A 22,124-nucleotide genomic window follows, 5' to 3' on the forward strand; every position below is an offset into this window, starting at 1 on the left:
GACTATCTACATATTGGTAATGTTACGTTTTAAAAAAAAATCTAAAAAATGGAAGCTACAAAAATAAGCGAATCAGAACATGGTAGAAGTAAATGAAAAACTCAAATTAGAAAGTGTAGTTTAGTATGAATAGCTCATGCTGATAAATACATTTTTGATTAAACTGAAGCACGGTTGAAACTAGAACACCCATGAAAAGATTAACTAAAAGGGAGGCATTTTGTTCTATCCTGCAGCTGTCCTTCCAACACTTGAAGGACAGAAAACCAAACACTGCTATACACATGATTCCAAGTAGTTCAATATATTCTGAGCTGTCGCTCGGTTCCTAAATGATAGGTGTTAGTATAATAGAGGCATTTGGTCCCTCTGTCAGGTACTACCATTCAGGACACTAAAAAACGCATGTGGATGTCATACCCAACTGCAACGTGACCCACCCGACTCGGACTAACAACCAACCGCGATGCATCAGCAATAACCGGATAGAACGCAGCAAAAACAGCAAGGGGGATAAATCTTGAAACTCTCCAGTGGGTGCAAACACCACTGCTCAGTCTCTCAATTAATTCTGTTCCATGAGATCTCGTCTACATCGACAAGGGTTGCCCAAATCTGTAGAGCCCCGCGAGACTGTTTTTAGCCTATTCATTTTGTAGATCTTAAACGAAGGGATCAGTGCTCCCCTCCTGTGATAAGCCTGTTGCCCCTTCACCCCACCTCTCCTCCGTGCAATCCTGCCTTCATATTTTCTGAAAAGATGTTAGAAAGACAATGTTTTCCAGAAAATAGAAAAAGAACCAAGGCTGGGTTCTCCCGCCTGATACGAAAGGAATTGCTCCTCTCCCTGATCGCAGCCAGGCTTCAAAGACAGAGATAAAAGGAATCGTCTCATTCAAGTGATGGCTTCTTTAAGCCACTGTTATCAAAGGAGGAGCGACAAATTCCAAAAATGGCAATGACGGAGAAAGGCAGACAGTCTCGCCAAGGGTTTTCTGCTGACAGGTGCTCGAGTGCCTCTCCCGCACCAGCCACACTGTGGTGTCCATGAATATAACATCTTATCCACTCCTCAGACAGATCAGATCATTGAAAAGGACCTTCTTTCTGTCGCCTGGCTAATGCAGCTGGAAATTACAATGCAGAATTCAGCAATTAAACTCTTTCTTATGGAGCACAAATTTGGTTTTAGGCAAATTACCGAAGTTGCTGAATTTGCACTTGAAAACAATTGCACACAATATAGCAATGAACAAAAAAAATTCCCAAATTTGCGAGTTCTCGTGTTGTATCAGCCAAATAAGTTGTATAGCCAAATAAATTGTGCACTTTGATTTCTTTCTTGTGGATGCCAAAAAACGATCTTTCATGGTCTTCTTCCTTTTTTTTATATAACACAGCCTCCAAGTGCCACTACTTTTGTCAGACAAAAACATGAAGACACTTGGAGATTAAGCCATAGTCAGAACGTAGCCGGTAGCTAACCGCTCCTCACCACAAAGTCTATAGTGTATGGCTGATCCAGCACTTAAAGAGGGAGAAAGGTGTGGCCCAATGTTAATGTATCTATTGTTCTCTGCAGAGAGCAGAGTTAGTATACTGCTCTTCTTACAGGGGGTGTTTAGCGCCATTCTACTTGGAAGTCCAGTTTTGCTTCAGTTCCCTTTAAAGGGAGATGTCTTTGGTTTCGTAGCAACAGGGCATTTAAGACTCCAGCCTCTACTGCTACAAGCCTCCACTTGCAGTTGCCTGCTTTAAGTGGAATTGTTCGACTGATGCTCATCGCTCAGAGCTGGTGCTTGAGTGTGAATGGATTGATTTTTTTTTGCTTCAGGTAGAATGATGCCTGATAGTGTGTGATTATCTGGACGAGTATGGCAGCTTCTAGTGTTACCCCGGATTCTACTTCTAGCAAGAGGAGAAGATGATAGTGAATTTTCTGCATTCCGTAACTGTCCTAGCAGCTGCCTTCTGGAACCCACAGTGAATGGTTATCTTATGTTTTAACATTTACTTTCCACTGTGTGTCTTCCCCCTTATCTCACACCATGCCCACCATTACCAACTTTTTGTCTACTTTCTCTCAGTGCTTTTACGGTGTCAGTTTTAGGAGGAATATGCCCAAAGTTACATATATTCTTTTTTTTCCATTCATGATAAATGTTGGTTTAGAAACCTAAAATGCTGATGTAAAGTGGATTACGGAATGCTACATGTTAAGTTGAGAGTCAAAGTGTGCAACACATATGTTCTCCTTTATTTGAAGGGAGCAAAGTCGGCAGCTTCATGCTTGGAGCACATCAGCAGCATTTATCATGATCTTGCAGCTTAAACTAAGTTTATTTTATTTTTGTGAACACAGGGCACCTACTGTGTTCAGATAATACTTTGCGCATTCACTTATTTGCGAAGCTGAATAGTGAATTTTCTAGTTGAAATGCATGCTTTTTTTCATGATCAGTATGTCTCCTAACCCTATTGTTTACTTCTGTGTCAAAGAATGTATATGTGCATGTGTAGACGATCACACAGAGAAGCCATATCCTTAGTCAGAATCAACACCTCCTCCTTGCTTCCTGTCAATCAATAACGCTCACTAAAGGATCGAGTTGCAGACACTGGGGTCACCAAGGGAGTTTACATTGTTTTTATGGTAACTGGTAGCTCTGAGTTAACTAGAGGGCTGGAAACATCCTGTTGTGGTTGGAGATTAGCCCACAACATAGCCCTTGCACTCTACTCTGCCAGACACCAGTATACCTCTTACTCATTGAACGATGGTTCCTCCAGTTACTTTCCTACACTTCTATTAGTACTGATTGTCTCCAGTTACTTTCCTACACTTCTATTAGTACTGATTGTGACGTCTAGGTTTAACTTTTGTACAAAATAACAGAGAAAAATAAAATAAATGTGCGGATGCCCTTTTAAACGCGAAATGTATATGTGTTGTCCTTTTCCCTAAATTCTTACATTTCTGGTTTTATTGGCACGTGCAGCATCAGCTGGACATCCCCAAGTCAGGCACATTGTTGAGGACCCGGGTCAGCCCCACGGTATGTTCTCTACGCATGCGCGAACGTGCTAGTGACGTTGCAAAGTTGGCTAATTAAGAGGTAACAAGTGGAATGAACTTGCAGCTGTCTTTGGGCGGGTCCCCACTGCCCCGACCTTGTAAACTCTGACACGGCTTCTTATTGTTGGCCTTCATTAGCATATGGTGCTGGGGTGAGGAGGGCGCGAGGAAGTGTCGCCCTGTCCCTTGTGTGGGCACGCAGGGCAGAGGGGCCCTGGGCAGCAGCAGGCCTCGGCCGCTCTCCCCCGCACTCCAGCCCGGCCCACCGAGCCTTTGTCCGGCTTGAGATCTTAATCAGCCTCCGGTGACCTCGAAGTGACAGGAGGAAGATGGATGAGGAAGTGGACGACCCCTGACCTGCCCGTGTATTTGTCCGGCCGGAGGGGGACAATGGGGGCGCGCCCGGCTCCGAGTCCCCCACCTAGGCTGGTGCCCCTTTGTACCCTTTGAAATACCGGGCTCCTGGCCCTTCAAGCCGGGCTGGCTTCACTTCCCATGACACAGATGTCATTCAATGCGGCGGCCACATCCAGGGAAAGGGAATGCTGTGTTTACAGAAAGCGAGAAGGTCGTGTTTGTGGGATGGTGAAAGGTTTTCAGGAATGACGTTCGTGGCGCAATCCGTGAGCGATGAGGCAAAGAGTGAAAATTGGTTAACTGGAGAATGTGGCTATGAAGTGCGCAGCTTGGAAGCCGGTGGTTCCACTCAGCCTCTCATGATTTTGAGGATGATAAAATGAGTACCAGTGAGTTGGTACAACATGCATATAATTAGGTCCTAGCGCCACTTACATATACATTACTGTAGTGTCCCATTTGCGATAATTGTGCAGCTATAGTGATCGTAAGATGTCCGACTAAGATTTAGGACCGACACACCGGAAATTAACAGCCAGAGCGAAATTGGAAAGCAGCAGAAATAGCCAACGGATAGTGTGTAGAGCACATCGACTGCAACAACTTGCAGCTGTAAATATTGCAACGCCAGATGCAAGGGGGTCGTGTCACTGAAGCCATAAGACTCTAACAGGCCTCTCTTAGGCTCTGTAGTAAAAGAGACCTGAACTAAACACATTCTTCCCGTACAAAATAAAAAATAAGCATTGATGAAGCCAATCGGACTGGAATTTGCATCCCCCATTTTGGCTTTGTCGATGTTTGTTTTGTTATGGATTTTGAAAAACTCCTATTGTAGGGAAGCTGCTGGGCCTCGTCAATCTAAAAAAGTGGATAAAAGTAAGAATAATTTTGGTCTCAAATGCATCAATTGCTGTAGTAGTCACTGGAACTGAAGGCAACTTTTTGTGGTGATGTGCTTCTTGTGAAAGAGCAGAATACTGCCAGTCATAGTGAAGTTAACTAATGGCTGAAGTGGACAAGCCCATTGCCCCATGCTGTATGTTGTGTTGGACAGAAGAAAAATGTGAATGACAACATAACTGACCAATCGATGAAGAGGGCTGACTGAAAACTTATTTAAATATATTATACATATAATTTTAGTAAAGTCAAAAGGTCTTAGATAACTCTAGACCTAAATAAGTTATATGTGTCCTTTGTGTTGGACTGAAAGGCATCGACCACTTGACAAGCGTCCCACCTGTTTACCACAAACATCAAAATATGGTTTGAATCCACAGGCCACACGGATGGCTTTTACTCCAAGTATCAACATAACATTCTTTGTGTGTTCTTTAAAAACATAGCACAGACCCAATCAGCAGCCCACACATCTTATCTCCCAACATGCCACATAATGAAGTGCAGCATGCTAGACTACAATGAGCAGAAGAGAAATGTATATTAGACTACTTGGGTCTGAGGCACAGCTCCCAGACCATGGGCTCCATGTTCATTGGCTATTCTCACGTGACCATTAACACAAGTGTTCGATGTGATAACACCACACAAAGATGGCATGATGTTTGAACCAACTGATATCAATCCCAGATTCAAAGTTGGCGACTGCCTCCAAGATGGAACGTGGCCTACTGCTCTCTTCACGTTGATTGATAAAATTTAAAGAAATTTGCATTAGAGCGCCTGAGCATATCCATAAGAGTACATCAGCACTTCATTATAACATACTTCAAGGCTTGTATCTTTAGTCATCACTCTCTTTTATAGGTAGGACGCGAGTCGGGACTCACAGTCCACACTCACTCTCACATTGCAATAATGAGACTTCTCAGGTCTCCTTCGAATAGACTTATCCAGCTCCCACATGTCTCTTCCAATCCAGGTGACATATTTGCCCTCACTCTCCATGACTTGTGATACAATTCTGTATTTTTCCATTCAAAGACAACAAACACAGAATTTCTAAACAAAAAGTGAGTTTTAAATCTACATTTGTGGCTGTTGTGTTTGGCATCATCTACAGTTATGCCAGATGCTCCGGTAAAGTAGATTACTGTGTATCCCACCACGAAGGCCACCACCACTTGTCTGAGCTCAAATACCAAACTGACTCACAATCCCTGGCGTGCAAGGGAGGCATCAGTGGAAAAATTGAAGCCCAGTATAACACACAATCTCCAAACTGCACTGAAGACCCGAACAGCATACACAGAAGGACATACATCTGGCCATACCAATGGCAGATGTGGGCTGTTCAGATCTCAATAGCTTACCATAACTTCTGGCATGTCATGTTTATGTTAGATAGTTTATGGGCTAATAAGGCTCACACAGCTGTTTTAGAAGTGTGGACAGATATTGTTTAGCCCATTAGGTTTCCTTTCTTGTAACATCCGATGGTCACTTCATATGATTAGTGATAGGCTAATGGTGTCTTGCAGCACATTTAAGTACTGTCCAGTCCAACCACAGGTAATACTAAGACTATAACCGCAAAGTGTTCTCGTGGGGATGCTACAAGGAAGGAGAAAAGCAAGGAGAAACACAGAGATTGAATTATCATTGATGACAGATACATTGTGCTAAATCATTATATATATGTAGATTTTGAGCATCCACACCATTATTCAATTGCTTCTGTAGAAGCACACACTTGAAAAGTGCTGATACTTTATGATAAATTAGTGGGTAACACTGAAATATATCTGAAGGAACCAGTATCTATCCTTTGCCAAATGCTCAGAAGGCAAACCTAAACTCCTGGAATATAACACTCAGGCTCTTGAAAAGATCAGCTGAAAGGATTTTAGTTTTAAACTTCAGTGCATAGGTCATTTTTTCTTAGACAAATTTAACAAGTCCAAAGAGAGCGCCCCTCTCTCTGGTATGATCTCACACAGGGACATCTTGGGGAAAATAAACATTCTTAACAACACAAGTGGCCGACCCTCCCTGCCCGTTGCCATGTCACACATGTCACAGTTTGCACGTTTACCTCTACCACTGGGTCTTAGACTCCTGCCTGCATGCACCATTTCAGTCATACTTCACTGGTACACTTCACCGGGGCATTGGACCATCGCCTGTCACTTGCTGGAAACCAACCACAAATGGTGGATGGGGTTTCTCTTCCACTTTAAGGCCTGTGGAAGTGTGCAAGAGTTTCAACTGCTAATGCAACCCATAAAAATGCACTTGTGGCGCCTTGTACCATGCAGCATTTCCCACAAGGCACTAGAAGAGGGCACAACCCATTGTTTAAGAGGACGTAGACTTATTTAATTTTCAAAGAATCGTACCAAACATTACAGGACAAAAAACTACTCCTTTGAGGCTAACACTGCACACTGTTAGTAATGACAGGCTCTTTTTAGGCGTGAAGGAATACTTTGAAGATGACAGAGATGATAAGCAGAAGGTGCCAAGAGAGACTGAACTCAAAACTGAATGTAGAAAACCACGATAATAAGGAACATAAGGATATTCCCTTATCATTTACATGTTCGACTGCAGCTACCTTTGTATCCTCGACTTAAGTTTTAGACGGAACAGTGCAGTGTGTGCTGATACCTCTGTGTGCACTAAATTTGCACTATGATGCGTCCCCTCAGAATTTCAGTCAGAAGCAACTGCTGCGAGGTAAACAAGCAAAAAACAGAAGCTGTAACATTGAGAGGCCAAGGACAACATCTTAGCTTACTTTTTTTAATGCTACCATTTAGTACTATTCACCAGGGACAGTTCTCAAGAGATGGCTGTAGAACAACCCTGTATTTTCCATCTAATTAACTGAATCTGCTTGGACGAATGGCCATGCAACGTATTGCATCAGTATCAATCAACAGGACCCAGTACGGACCTTTAGCCTGAGACTTCAGAAACCTTCTGGTTGTGTAGCTCCATAGGCCCGATCACCCCAGGGTTGTGCTAACTTGCACCAAGATGTTATTCAGCCTATTTTACAGGTTGTATTAATGTACTTTTTTCTCCCTTCCTTTTTCAAGAAATGGAGCAAAATGCATACCCTTCGATATGTGGTAATATGCTACTACCCTCTTCAATTCCACCAATTTTTGTGTTTCTGTTGCATATAAATCAATTAAAAAAGAACATAGTTAATAAAACAAAAATGTATAGTTTCATCAACCAAAAATACTCTAAATCTCCTGCTAGACCATACTGCCACTGCTCAAAACATCAACGCAGTACTTTTGTAGAAAAAAGCCACGAAGAAATTGCTTTAAATGTGTTCAACAATATTTCTTGAATACGCCTACTTGAGTCTCCATCAATAAGAGGCCACAATACAACGTAATGCAGGACACACAACTCGTTGGGCCCTTGCTGTATTTCATTTCTCGTTTTTAATTCAAATGCCACTGCAATTTGGCGCCACCAAAACGCGCTGTGGGTTGGATGGTTGCGATGAGAACATGACGAGGAGGAAATGTTGAAGTTGCCACAGTTCCACACACACACACACTGATCCAAACTTACAGCAGTCATACTGATTGCACTTTTCAGGTAAACACATTAGTGGCGAATGTTGTGCCACACAAACACGGCCACAGTTGATATGCAAACCAGTAAAATTTGGAATGCGTAATTCATTGATCATTACATTAGTTTAAATTGAATGACTGCTCAAGGAGTCAGAAAAAGGCAATTATCCCCAAAAATCCAATCAAATCAGAAGGCTTAGCGGCTTTTCCGGAATGTCGGCTTCATCATATTCGGACTCATGAAAGCACCGGTTTAATTTGGAGTGCGGTTTACCAATAAAGATGCAAAGACCTGAGGGTGCGGGCCTTGAAAAGTAGCCAGGGTGGAATGACTCTGAATGTAGGCCATCTGTTAAATTTCTTCTCTGTAATTACAGAGCAGACAAGAGATGGAAAACAGACTTTCCTGGCCCACCCCTACACACAATGAAGACAACAAGTTTCAGCCATGAAGATCACATGTTATGCTTGGAGAGGATGGCGAGACACTGAGCAGTCCAGCTCCAAATGAAGATTAATTACAAGGACAAACACGTGCAGCCAATTACACCCTCTGAGCAGTTCGTGGCCTTTGTGAGATGATAAATCTCGACTTCGACATATGTGAACACCTAAACATTGCATGAATATCTATGGATTGAGCTCTCAGCAAAGACAGAGAGGGGTATGGCTGCAGCTTCCTATAAGCAAATTAGTGATCAACTCTCAAACATGGCCATTTGAATTTCCGTGGTGCAAGGCAATGATTCTTCCTCCCTCCAATAATTTGATCTAATGTATTATCTATTAACAAAGCACATTCTATAAAAGTGCTGCAGCAAACGTTCTGAAGCTATTCAAACTTTCTTCACATTGAACAATTTAACTTGACAATATGATTATCAAGGCATGATTCATCGATTGGGTAAGTAGGACAAATGATGCCCGAAATACACACTATCCCTTCTCGCATACCTTCAAGATTACTGGCATCCGTACTGGCTGCAGTATATTAATTGCTGCTCGACCAGACCATTGCTAATCACATTCAACTTTTCCAAAGGAGGACAGCCTACCTATGCCTTCTACCAGCTAAAAAGACAAGTCCATCTGTAATAAGTTTGAGAGCTATGGCGACATTGTAGAGGTAGTTTCATACCCCATTTACAAATGTTGGATAACATAGGAAAGTACAACATGAACCTATGCAAATTCAAGGCCTGGTGAAGATGTGGTTACTGTCAGCAAGAAGTGAGTTCCAAACTGCGGCTATTGAGTGCAGGGGATCAGTTGTGCCAACATTGAGGCAGTAAGGGAATGAGGAGGGTTTGGGAGAATGAGACATGATTCCCATTCTCAATAGAATGGACACATTTGAGTGCAAGGAGGAGAAGCTGGGACAAAGTATGTAAGGTAGTGGTTGGAGGAGAGTTGAAGAGGTGATGGAGAGAAAAGTAAAACTGACAGAGGAAGCAAACACATGCGCTAAAGTTTAACTACATGTATTAGAGTCTGAGTCGAGACAGCGTGTAACGCACCAGATCAACACAACATAAAACAAATCCCAAAGAATATTCAAATTCACATTGTGCCTTTGTTTAAAGAGACGGGGATTTAGCAATCAAAACGCCCAACCCATGTTCAAAATGTGAAAATGTTAATTCGTTCGAGAACATTCAGTACAGATTTGCCTCATATTTCAATGATAGGAGACAGATGGATGCATGAACCACCTGTTTCTGCTTCTTTTCTTAATGTGTGCATGATTTCTGCACAGTGTGCTGAATCTAGCCAATACTAATGTAAAAGCATGCTACGCCAATGCCACTCGCCTTCTGCCGACTGCAGTGGCATCATTTGTTTTGTCAGAATTACACATGGCTAGGCCTTGCCACCGTGAGCTCTTGGACCTGCTCGTCAGACCCCTCTGTCCAACCTAAGACTCTAGAGGCTCTTAATTACTGGCTTGTGGCCATTTGGTGTCATCTATAATTCGATTAATTACATGCTCGGATCGCTAATGAAAAGTACAATGTGTATTTTCCTACCTTGGCACTCTCCGTTTCGCTCTTCATAGCCAGCATTGCACAAACAGTTGCCAATTGGTACGAGCCATTCACCATCTGCCCCACAGTACATTTTTGGCACATCTTTCTCTTCCGAGTTGTTGACACAGGAGCCACGGACCTCGACGAGTGACGAGGTGTCGGCACCGGTGATGGTGTCTGGAAATTGAGCCAGGTTGCGTACAGTCAACGGGCACTTTTTGTAGAACACTCGAACTGACACAAGAGCAATGCAGGCTCCCACATCCTGGAATGCCAAATAAAACCCCTTCCTGCTAAGTGGTCCTACATCCCGAACCTCTGTGTTTAGCTTCATGATTCGGTCTCCGATGTCCACCTGCGTGAAGCTCTCATCGGCCGCAATGGTGTCAATCTTGCCGAACTGGGTTTCACGAATAGATCGCTCCTTGTCATTGTTGGATTCATAGTAGTAGAGGTTAAACGTCTCCTTACACGTTCCCATGACACCCGGTAAGCTGTTGCAGTCCCTGAGTGTGAATTTGATTTCAATGTACACTCTCTGTGCCCCCTCCCGCGGAATCCAGTCAGTCCGCAACCAGTTGTTTTGGCTCGGCTCCATCACATTGCACACTTGATAGGTACGTATTGGTGTGTTCTTCTCATCCATAATGCTGACCTCTTCCCACTGGTGGAGAAAGAAATAAAAGTTATCAGTGAGACGTGGTTCTTATTTGTCACCTTTTTAAAGGTAACTGTATGTGTTCTTAGCAGAAAAATCCTTAGAAGTGGATCCCAACCTGCCCTGGACAACCACCTAGGGTCTTCAAAGTGAACTACCTTGTTTTTACGGGCAGACAACCACATCATTAACCATGTTGTAACCCCTATAATCGGTGGCAGCATTTTTAAATCACAGCTATTACAAATTAGAAACAAGATCATGTTGACCCTTAATTACATAAGAAACTATTGTTGCCAATGTCCTTCAAATGTATGTTAGTGTCTTACTTCTAAGCATGTAAACATGGGTTGTGGGTTTAGTTTCCAATCAATATTCTGTGATAGCCAGCACTGCTATATTGAAGGTAGGAGTTGGGACATTTTGCTCACGGTCTAATTTAATCAGAGGAAATATTTAAACTATGTTCCTCTGACAATTTACAAACTTGATTCCCTGTGTTATTTGTTACATTTATTGCATACCTGATACTGCAATACACTAAAAAACAGGATACAACCACATGACACTGTGAAGCATGTGACACACGTGGGCCACATGATTCTGATTCAAAGATTTTATGTGCACTTGGCGCACATTATGCAAGATTGTCTCCCTACCCGCTGAACTTGTGCATGTTTATGCTGGTTCGATAACCCAAAAAGGACCAAGTTGTGGCATGCAAATAACGCAGAACACAATCAATATTTGGAGTGTCGCTGGATCACTCCGACAAGGAAAACGCACCTGTTGACCTTCCCATGGATGATATTAAATATTTAACAGGGACGATATTGGTTTCAATTTGCAACAGAGGTGTTATGGTTTCTGCTTCATGATCAATTTGAGCGAGTCTAAGCAGGATGCTCCATCACCACCTTCCAGTGGTACTTGTGTCTAGCACGCGCAAGGGAATGCTGATCAGTACAATTTCCACTGGTGGGTTTTCCAAAATCAGTGACCATTCAGAGACCAAGGGCAGTCTGTTTCATTACATTTTAGATGAAAAATGAAAATCGCCTCACTGGCAGCATAAATATAATACAGTGCTTCCAATGGGTCAAGCTGCAGCTTGCCTTGTACCTGAAGGAAATTACGAGCAATAATTATTTGTCAAATAATGCTAAGACCCCTTTTGCCAATGGTCATTCATTCAAAACTCCTAATGTGGTAAAAATACTGAAACATGCAAGGATGCAACAAAAACTGTTAGCGTTGATGATAATTAACTCTTAAAATTCACACCTGTCTGGGGGAGACCGTGGTAGATAAGCCGCCTTACTTTTCATGCCCCAAAGCTTTGCGCCCAACTGTGAAATTTGAGGTAAATCATTAATTTGCTTAATTGTGCAATAAGCAGTCTTCTATTGGGCTAAGTCAGGTTCCTGCCAGCTGGCTAGTCCTCTGCTTCCAAATATCTACGTCACTGCAGGGCACAGACAGATTCTGCACCGAAGAGGCGACAGTGGACACTTTTTAAACTCAAGTATGAATTGAAGAAAGCAGGAGTGCCTAACGAGGGAGCAGTTCATCCAATAACAAACAATGCACAAAAGACTGCAAGAGGCAGGCAAGCTTGATTGCATCCCTCATTACAAACAAAAAAAAAACTGTTAGGTATTCTACTACCGGAAAATCTAGTGTTAAATCTTGTTCTACAAAAATATTGTGACCAGAATACTGACCACTGGAATCTAAGGGTTAGTATAGGTCTAAATATTCTTAACTCCATATATAAGGATATGTATATATGGAGTTAAGAATAGTAAATAGTTACGTACCTACAATACTACTACAATTACCTCCCACTCTAATGAATTGGAGAAATTACAATTACTGCCTAGTGGAGGGATGGGCTTTCCAATTAGTCGTCGATGGGATTGTTCATCTATTGACGAGTGGGTTCGAAATAAGCTGTGTCTGCATGGCTGGCCCTCAGTGAATTGTGAGGGAGGCATTCTTAATGAGTGATCCTGGGATTTGGGATTAACGGGGGTGTCTCGAAGACAGAACTCTTGCAGCGTGCATGTCAAAGGACAAGGTTGATTGTCTACAATGGGCAGTGAGTATGCACTCTCTGTACCGGCCTGTCAATCACAGTGACTTGGATGCAGTAGGTGCCCCAGCAACAGTCTAGAGTGATAGGCGCCAGCACACTTGTGTGAGGCTATCATGTTCATGCCCAAAAGCGGCCTGGATCAGCTCCACTTGCCGTAAAGCTAACGGAAATCCATGGGATTTGTACGATCCGAGCACAAGCAATTGTATGGTTTTCATTGAAACATTCGCTTTCCCAAACCAAGTTCCTGCACCAGTTGTGTGGCAACCTAGAAAATCCATATGTGCCTGGTTGAGTCTAATAATAATAAATAAATAAATAAATAAATAAATATGAAATAATAATCTGCTTAATTTCAGATTGATACTGCATGCATAGGAAACTTGAAGTATATTTTTAGATATCTTTGTATTAAATGTATTTAAACCTGGATTGTTTTATTGTGTCTATATGATTAACTTGGTCAAGTATGGGGAATGACTGTCCCAGATAAAGTCAAGGTATTCCACTTTGCTAGTGCGTTTGGGCAGGGTAGTTCTATTGTATCGTATATGTGTCCTGCTAGCGGCTGCACAGCGGAACACCAACACTTCTCTCTATGTATCCATCCGACGCAAGGCAGGGCTGTGAATCTTAAGTAAAGTACTTCATATGCCTTCAACTCTTCTATAAAATGCTCAAAATCGATGTATTACGATATCTAATTCAGTGATTAAATGCGATGCTGCACAGGTGTCAATTGTGATCTGTTTAAAGTGTGTGGATGGCTCGCTGACCTTAACCAAAAAGTATTTTTTCTGCTGCTGTGCCCTCAATAAAAATGGTATAAGCCATTCATCGCACGCAATGACCAAGATTAAAATGGACTCTAATAATGTTTGCTGCATGTCTCTCCCACCTAGGCTTCGACAAACTATGACTCTTTTATTAGAAATAAACTACAAATATAAACATCAGCATAGCCGGCCTTCTTTCAGAAGGCCAGAAATGATTGGTTTGGGCACTTTTTCCTCCACAGAGCTATTACCTGCGGCAGTCCATCTTTGTTGATGAAGATATACAACTTTTATTAAACACAAATGCATTTTGTTTCGCGCGGCCATTCCTTGGAAGTAAAAACCTCAGAACAGATGAACAGTTTGTTCCAATCTTGAGCCTGGTTCGGATACCCCAATTACAGGTGCAGATTCTGGTGTGTACACCGGATCACATTTCCCCGCTGCCTTCCTACCCTTGAAGGGGCATGCGAGACAGGCCTCAGCCGGCCTCTTCATTTCCAGGCCCAATCTCAGCCCTTTCTGGTACTAGGTCTTCCATGACCAGAGCCATCCCAGGAGAGTCTTGGGTTTCTCCCACAAAAGCTAATTCACTTCATGGGGCCCTGGCGGAAATCTGACCTGCCCACCACAATCAACAATAATCGAGCCATTAGGGCTCTCCAGAAGTGCACTAATCATTCCATTTCACTGTTTGATTGCAACGCACTTACCCCGCCTTCCAGCGGACTGGCTATCCACCCAAGCTCGCCTTGCACCGATCTCGAATCCAGGAGCGTCACTGCAAAGGAAAATGAAAGAGAATATGAAAAATGCCACTTCTGAGAATGAACAGCATTTAATGGGTGGTAAAGCGGGCTACCGTACATGGGTGTCCAGCATAGGTCCAAGAGGGCAGAGCCCATTCACGATTTTCAGGAGAGGCACATATGATACATTTGCACACAATTATTGTTAACGAAACTCAATCACAGAGTCAGTGGTTATTCGGAAAAGCTGGCACGGATCTGACATTCAGGGACTCCTAAATGAGTGGATATTTTGGTGGTTTTAAACCCACCTTTGGAGCTAGAATAAACACTTTATAAGTCAAGGCACACTGCTTAAATCCCCTGTTCCCGAAATTTCAAGTACGCTTTGTGTTTAAAAAGTGTCGACTGCTCCATGTAACCTTGATTCAACACACTGCACTGCCTTGTTAATATGTTCACTGCTCCTTGTAGAACTGCTTTACTTGTAAACGGATATATTTGTTCTCACCAGAGGGTCTCACGTTATGTTTACATTGAATATTTAGTAGGCCTAGCAAATGTTTTACATACACAAAATATCTCCCCTGTGCCAAAAAATATAGTTCTGGCAGGATTTTAATAAAATTAATAAACCTGCGACTCCACAAACATGCCAGAAGGTAAAATAGAGGAGGCCCGGGGCCAGTTCTGTACCGTGGTAGATGTATTTTGTAGCACGTTTTCTGCAGGCACGAGACGCAAAGAGGCACTGTCCCAAAAGTAGTTGCCTGGCAAACCCTTGGAAGGAGCCATTTCCAATAATCATACCTATACCTAAATATAAAGGCCTACTCCAGCAATATGAGCTCCACTCCCAGCTCCAGCTTTACTCCTACATTACATTTACCACAAAAAAAGCACTATAGTTTTGCAGTTTTGCTTAGCGTGGGTCTGTGCTCAAGTTGTGCATGATGTATGCCTTTGTGAGATTATTTTGGGTATAATTAAATCATCGAGCAAAGAAAAGTTTTCTCCTTTCCTGGTTTTGGTGCATGGTGTAGGCTCACAGGGAAAATTGCAAGTAATACCAGTGAAAATAATTTCGTCAGATGCACTAATATTTTGTGAAAATTGAACTTATTCTGTGAAAAATAACTGAAACTGTCGCGCGCCCCTCATTTTGTTGCATGTTCGACTTTATGTGTTACATGGAAAAAGGCATTTTAATTTATAGCGCCTTTTACGAGACGTGTTCTAGCAGCAAACCCCTGAGGTAAATCCGAAAGTGCTGGGCGCTCTGTGCTCTGTAATGACGCCAGCATTTCGAGGCCCAGGTCTGCTTATTACCGCCATCTTTTTTTCTCACACGTGCAGAAATGGAGCGGTCATATTTAACTGCGCCATAAGCGCGAGCCTGACTGCAACCAGGAGGCTGAGACCGAACCAGCCGATGTACCGCCGCTATCAAAGGCAAATTAGTCAAACAGAACAGTGACTAAAAATCATTACATGTGACCTCGGGCCAGAACCACATTTCTTACACCTGCGAGGACGTGTCAGAGTATTTCACCCAGGAGGTGAGTGCTGACAGGGAGGCGTCTCTGTCCCGTCGCCCTACCTCCTGCCTAGCGTCCCCCAGGAAAGTAGGCGCCCTCCCCTGGCTTTCAATCGAAGAGGGCCACGGGAGACAAAGGCCACAATGAGACCCGATTCATGGGAGAAGGAAGAGAAGAGGACGTGAGGCGAATGAAAAGAAGCAATAAAGTGCAGTCTCTCTAGCCCAGGGTGCGCTGAGCAGAGGCGCTTATGGGAGCAAGGGCCCCCTGGAGATCATGGCCACTCTCAGCAGAAGGCCTGGCCACAGGACCGTGATCAGTCATGGGGGCAGGGCCTTGAGAGGACAAGCATCTTACAGCACCAGGGAAATCCGGGAGAATGTGTCACTCGTAGCAGCAAGGCGCTCCTAGAGACCAAACAGCTCATAGCAGCAGGGCCGTCTGAGATAACGTATCACTTGTGGCAGCAAAGCCTTCCTAGAGAACAAACCGCTCATAGCAGCTGGGTCCTTCTAGAGAACAAACCGCTCATAGCAGCTGGGTCCTTCTAGAGAACAAACCACTCATAGCAGCTGGGTCCTTCTAGAGAACAAACCACTCACAGCAGCAGGGCCTTCCTAGAGAACAATTCACTCATAGCAAAGGGGTCCTTCTAGAGAACAAACCACTCACAGCAGCAGGGCCTTCCTAGAGAACAATTCACTCATAGCAAAGGGGTCCTTCTAGAGAACAAACCACTCACAGCAGCAGGGCCTTCCTAGAGAACAATTCACTCATAGCAAAGGGGTCCTTCTAGAAAACAAACCAGTCATAGCAGCAGGGCCTTCCTATAGAACAAACCACTCATAGCAAAGGGGCCCTTCTAGAGAACAAACCACTCACAGCAGCAGGGCCTTCCTCGAGAACAATTCACTCATAGCAAAGGGGTCCTTCTAGAAAACAAACCATTCATAGCAGCAGGGCCTTCTGAGATAATAAGTCACTCACAGCAGCAGGGTCCATCTGAGGGAAAAACAGTCATAGCAGCATTACCATTCTAACAGAACAAACTAATCATAAGAACAGGGCTCTTTGTGAGAACACACCAACTCACAAATACAGGGCCTTCCAAAAGAACATGGTTTCTCACCTAGCAGGGCCCTCCTAAAAACAAACAACTCATAGCAGCAGGGCAATCCAAGAGAATGGGTCTCTTGAGGCAACTGGACCCGACCCTCTTAGTGAACACAACAGTTATATCAGCAGGTGGGGCCCGCCTAGAGGGCAACCCATTCATAGCAGTACGTGCCTCCTGGAAACGATGTCATTCATGGCTGCAGCCCCCTTCTAGAGTAGAAACCGCTCCTAGAAGCTGGGCCACCCGAGAAAACATGCCAGCACAGCAGCAGGACACTCGTAGATCGAAAAAGATAACAGTCTTGGCATCAGGGCCTCCTCAAGAACAAACTATTCCTAGCAGCGGGGCCGCCCTAAAGTAGGGTCCTCCCAGAGAGTGCGGCCTCCGAGGGAGCGACCCACTCGGGGCACATGGTTCACCAAGTCAGCAGAAAATGCCTGCCCGGGGGCCTTTATTACTCATGGTGGCAGTGCCAGCCCACAGAACACGGTCGGAGGCAGCAGACCCCTCCTGGAGACCCCAGTCACGATAGGGCCACCCATCGCACAGACCACACTAGAAAACACAATCACTCAAGCGGCTCATACCTGAGAGCAGAGCCTCTCATGGCGACAGAGGGACCCCGAGCGTGTATTACAGCAAGACCAGAACTGGAACAGCACTGTTACCCATGACTGCAGGGCCGAGTGAGTGACCCCCACATAGGGATTGTCAATAAACTGAGCACAAACACCGAACGCTGCAGGACCAGGGAAATGAAAAAGGCTGTTCGGAACAACTCTGTGGTCCATGGCGTGCAATGCCACTGCACAGTTCACTGCCACGGGACCTTGGCATCATGGCCGTCACAGACAACACACGATGCGAGTCTCGGCAATGACGCTGAACATCCTGTGATTCTGGGCAAATCACTTAATCTCCCCGTGCCTAACAACAATGAATGCGTCCTCATGTAATGCAATTGGTGCTATGTAAAGCGCTCTGATACCCGATTCGGGTCAAGTTCGCGCTTATAAAACTCTGTAAAATAAAAAAATAAAATAAAATAATAACACCAGATTAACGTGACTGAAATATCGAGAACAAAACAATGCCAAGGTGGTTATATACAGACGTGTACAGATGCACTGTGCCTGCTGTGCTTAGCTGCACAAGTAAGTATCCTGGTGTGGAGTCAATAAAACCGACGCTGCGCTTACAGAATTCCCTTCATGTTTCGGGGCTGTATATTCGGCTTTCTTGCATCACAACATTTTTGCCCTCAACATTCTGGAGTACATTTTTGGGCATTACCTGGGTCGCTCCTCATGTAAGCACAGTGTGCAGCCTGCTGCATAAAAGAGTGCAAACCTCCCTCGCCCCACCCCAATAAAAGTGAAATGTATAAGCTCTTGTTTTCCCCTTCTACAAACACTTTATCTTTAAGCAAGCTGCTGCCCTGAGATACTTCTCGCTACCACAGCAAACTGTGCCATAAAAATGTGACCATTCCCCAACCCCTCCATTACACCTGGTGTCGGCCATTTGGGGATTCCAGTGAAGATAACGAGCTACGGAAGCTGCTATCTGACTACAAGTATTTTATACAACAGTCTAAAAAGGAAAATATGGTACAAACAAAAATGGAAGACAGGCTTTGATGTCAAACAGGGTCTAAATGCAGAGCGCACAACTAAGCATTTCTGCAATGCACAATAAGAAAAAATGCAATACATTGCTTATTATTGTTATATATTACTGTGCACACACACGCATTTTGCTGTCACTTAACACTGTGGATGGCGTACTGGTGTTATCGTCTTTCAAGGCAGAAAGACGCGCCTACTTGAAAACGTCTGTCTGGAGCTTGCTCGTAAATCTCTACAACAGTCACATTGACCCACAGAGCTATTTTACTCAGTACAGTACAGCTCTATCGTTGGAGCTGCCGAAGATAAGGGATTCAGTGTCAAAACGCGCCGCCGGCTTTCAATGCCACTAATACAATAACGTTGAAACGCTGACATCGGGGTCTGTTTTGTGGACGGTAAGTTCGCATCAGGTAATGCTGGTGGCTTGAATATATCGTCAGGTATCCGTCTACTTGCAATACAGCCGGCCGAGCGCCTAAATTCTCTGGGGGCTTTAAAGCGTGCATCCGCCTCACCAAAATCAGACTGCGCAGCTCTTAAGATCATTTCGGGACATTGTTGTCAATGCTGCTTCTTCACAACTCGTCTAAGCACGTGCATGGGAAGGAATTAGAAGGAATTAGTTCTGCAACAGTGCAAGTGGGCAGATTGTGGTCCCACTGCAATGTTGCAGAAGGTTGAACAAGCACACGTTGGCTTCTACCCTCGGCTGCTCCACTCGGTCGAAATAGCTTGACCGTGAGCAAATCCCAGGGTTAAAGTTTCACGCGCACTTTGCAACGAGTGAACTATCGGTACAGGAGCGAGGTGAGCTCAACGCGGGCCCTACACGCCCTCTGCAAAGCGCCTAGAAGCGATTCAGGTCTTCGCGTATGCTAAAAAAGTCATGCAAAAACAATAAATAAAAAAAGGACTTCGCACGTCCTGAATAAAAGACCCTTTACAGGGAGCAGGGAAGGCCATTGCGCACCGTTCTCCCTTTTTTGCTAGTACAACACCCGTTATGTAACGGTGGCCCAGTGCACACCTCCTAGCGCGAGCCCGACATGGCAAAGGCCGGGGACAAAGCAGCCAATCAATACACGAGCTGTGGAGTGCTCCGACTACACATGAAACAAACCGGGCAGCCCCAGACTGTCTGCCACACACCTCACAAATCCAGCACCAGACACTCTCCGAAGATAGCGCCTGCAACGTATGGTTTGTTTTCAACATAAACACGGAGGTTAACCCGAAATAGCAATTAGTATTTGCAGACAGGCGCAGCCTCGGGCCACCATAACAGCCCCAACGCCGTCTACCGAGCTCGGGACATTTATTCTGGTGGGGCACTGAGGGCCACGGGCTCTCGGGAACCTCCGGAGGTGGACCGGTCCAGAGAGGCCGAAATTACCCTAAGCCTTTCAAAAGCGCAAATGGAGGGTCCCGGCCACTCTCAGCTTCTGAGGCCTGTGGCAGTAATTCTGGCTTAGACAAAAAATGAGTCTCACTTCTTGGGTGAGTTCCTGGCTCAATGTCCTTTTAATCTACTTTCCCTTCTTGGAACCACCACAGCCCATGTTGGAGATGAGCCTGTGTGTGTGTGGTGATGCCAGTCCCACTGTCAGGGAGAGCTGGGGAACAGGAGGTGCTGACCAAGGCAGGATCGCAGAGGGGCTACCGCAGATCACCCAAGCGCACACAATCAGGAACAAAATACTCAACCAGAAACAACCCCACACAAACATTAAAATAAAGCAAGCACCATCGCCCACAAAACAGATTCCTCTCGCTCAAAAAAAGTATCACCTGCATAACAAACCTGGTCACCCTCCCTCGAATACAAAACAGCCGATAGCCACAACCAATACATGCATCACAAAAAGGGAGTAAAACGTAATCCCGCACCCCATCAAAATCCAGATCACCCCACCCACAACCAAGATTACCCTCGCCCACAAGTCTGATGGATCACCTTTATCCTAAAAGAAATCACCCCGACCAAAAATATGGTAACCCTCCAAAAACTACATCGCAATCACTCAGAAAATACACCAACTCACACAATAACTGGACCATTCAGAAAACATATCACCCTAATGCAAACCCGAACTCTATCTGCCTTCCCTCTCTACAGCCATGGCCCGGTAATTCTCATCCACAAACATAGTCCTGAAAACCCCATCGCAAAACCTCATCATAAATCACGCAAAATTAGGCCACCTAGGGCCAAAAGACCTGGCCATAAAGCGCCCAAAACCAGCGCAGTGAAGATCGGAGACACGGTGCGGGGTCGTCCAGGAGCACACCCAGTCTCACATCACTTGAGGGCTGCGATAGCCGATTCACATTTTAAATCATCTTCATTTTAGCAGCCAATACGGAAAATAACTCCAGATTAAAGTCTGATCCAGCTCTTTAAAAACGCGCATCTAGCGCCTACATTCTACAAAGCAAGTGCACAGAAACCAGGTCATCCAGCGCCACAAAAAGAACACAGGCTTTCAAATGTCTGACTGGCACACCGAAAATGGTGACACTGTGCAGGTCCGCATAAAAAAACCTTACCACCATCGAAGAACCCCAAAAATACGGCGATGAAGCATCCGGTAGATATCCAGGGAGTACCCCCACAATATTTGGGGTAGTCAAGAACATCACGGTAAACATGGGGAGGTGTTTAAGTGAAATAGCCAAGGAAGGGCAAGATACATTTCGGTATTAGGCAAAGATGAGTGAGAAGGAAAAAAAAGTCGAAAATGTGTAGAGAAAGATAGCCATGGGTGGAAGGAAAGAAAGAGGAAAAAAGGATGGAGTAGAGAGAAGCGGTAGAAAGAGACTAAATATCCAGTGGCATCTGTGCCCAACTGAAGAAGGAGGATGCGTCCTGCCCAGGTGCCCGCTGTCCTGCAAGCCAGGTTGGCACCATCCATGCCCCGGTCCCTCTGCTGTCAATCCACAGAGCACTGGATCCCTTTCGCGCATCCCAACACAAGTTGCTGTCGCGCAGCTGAACTTTATCCTCCGGCGAGAGGCCTCCCAGGGGTCCCCATATCCGGGCCCCGTCCAGGGCCCTTACCTTCGCTGGCAGGGTAGACCCGAGAGCCGGTGACGGCGAGGGAAGTCCCGCAGAGGGCGGCCAGGAGGAGCAGGGTGCTGAGGGTGCGGGCCATGCTTGCTGCTGCTGCTGGAGCCGGAGCTGCTGCTGCCACCCGAGCCGCTGCTATCCCTGTGGAATCAATGCTCGCGCTCCGTGCAGGGCTCGCGGCACTGCCGGCAGGGGCGGGGCTCGGCGCGACGTATCACGCGTCAGTCAAGCTGCGAGCCAGTCAGAGAGAGACCGCTCTGCGCCGCCCCGCCCCTTCTCTACCTGGTCTGGCGCAGGAAGTGTGTCTGGAGGGTGAGCTCGGAGATGACAGGGCGCGATTCACGCGCCGAGACGGCAAGATAAGCCGCAGCCCAGGAGGCAAAGTGCGGCGAGTTACCTCTGGGGCCAAATAGGAGGTTACCTTACCTCTTACTGCCTACCTCTTAATACTTACCTATATAAAAACGCATACAAACAAAATAAAAAAAAATACAGACGACCCCCCTCCCCCCACCACGACACAGC

General features: G+C 45.1%; 1 protein-coding gene across 2 annotated transcripts in view; it reads right to left on the reverse strand.

The window, feature by feature from the left end:
* EPHA4 (EPH receptor A4) overlaps positions 1 to 21,747 on the reverse strand; it is a 154,864-nt gene extending 133,117 nt beyond the window's left edge. The window contains exons 1-3 of one of the 2 annotated variants that reach the window (XM_078666463.1): positions 21,591 to 21,747; positions 14,211 to 14,278; positions 9,966 to 10,629 (exon numbers count right to left, since the gene is read on the reverse strand). In XM_078666463.1, the coding sequence (XP_078522589.1) occupies positions 9,966 to 10,629; positions 14,211 to 14,278; positions 21,591 to 21,684 (826 nt within the window). In that variant the 5' untranslated portion in view covers positions 21,685 to 21,747. The remainder of the gene's footprint in view (positions 1 to 9,965; positions 10,630 to 14,210; positions 14,279 to 21,590) is intronic. The other variant, XM_078666464.1, reaches the window with a different exon arrangement.
* Positions 21,748 to 22,124: the final 377 nt, after the last annotated feature.

The sequence above is a fragment of the Lissotriton helveticus genome, chromosome 11, assembly GCF_964261635.1.
Source record: "Lissotriton helveticus chromosome 11, aLisHel1.1, whole genome shotgun sequence".
NCBI classification, from domain to species: Eukaryota; Metazoa; Chordata; class Amphibia; order Caudata; family Salamandridae; genus Lissotriton; species Lissotriton helveticus.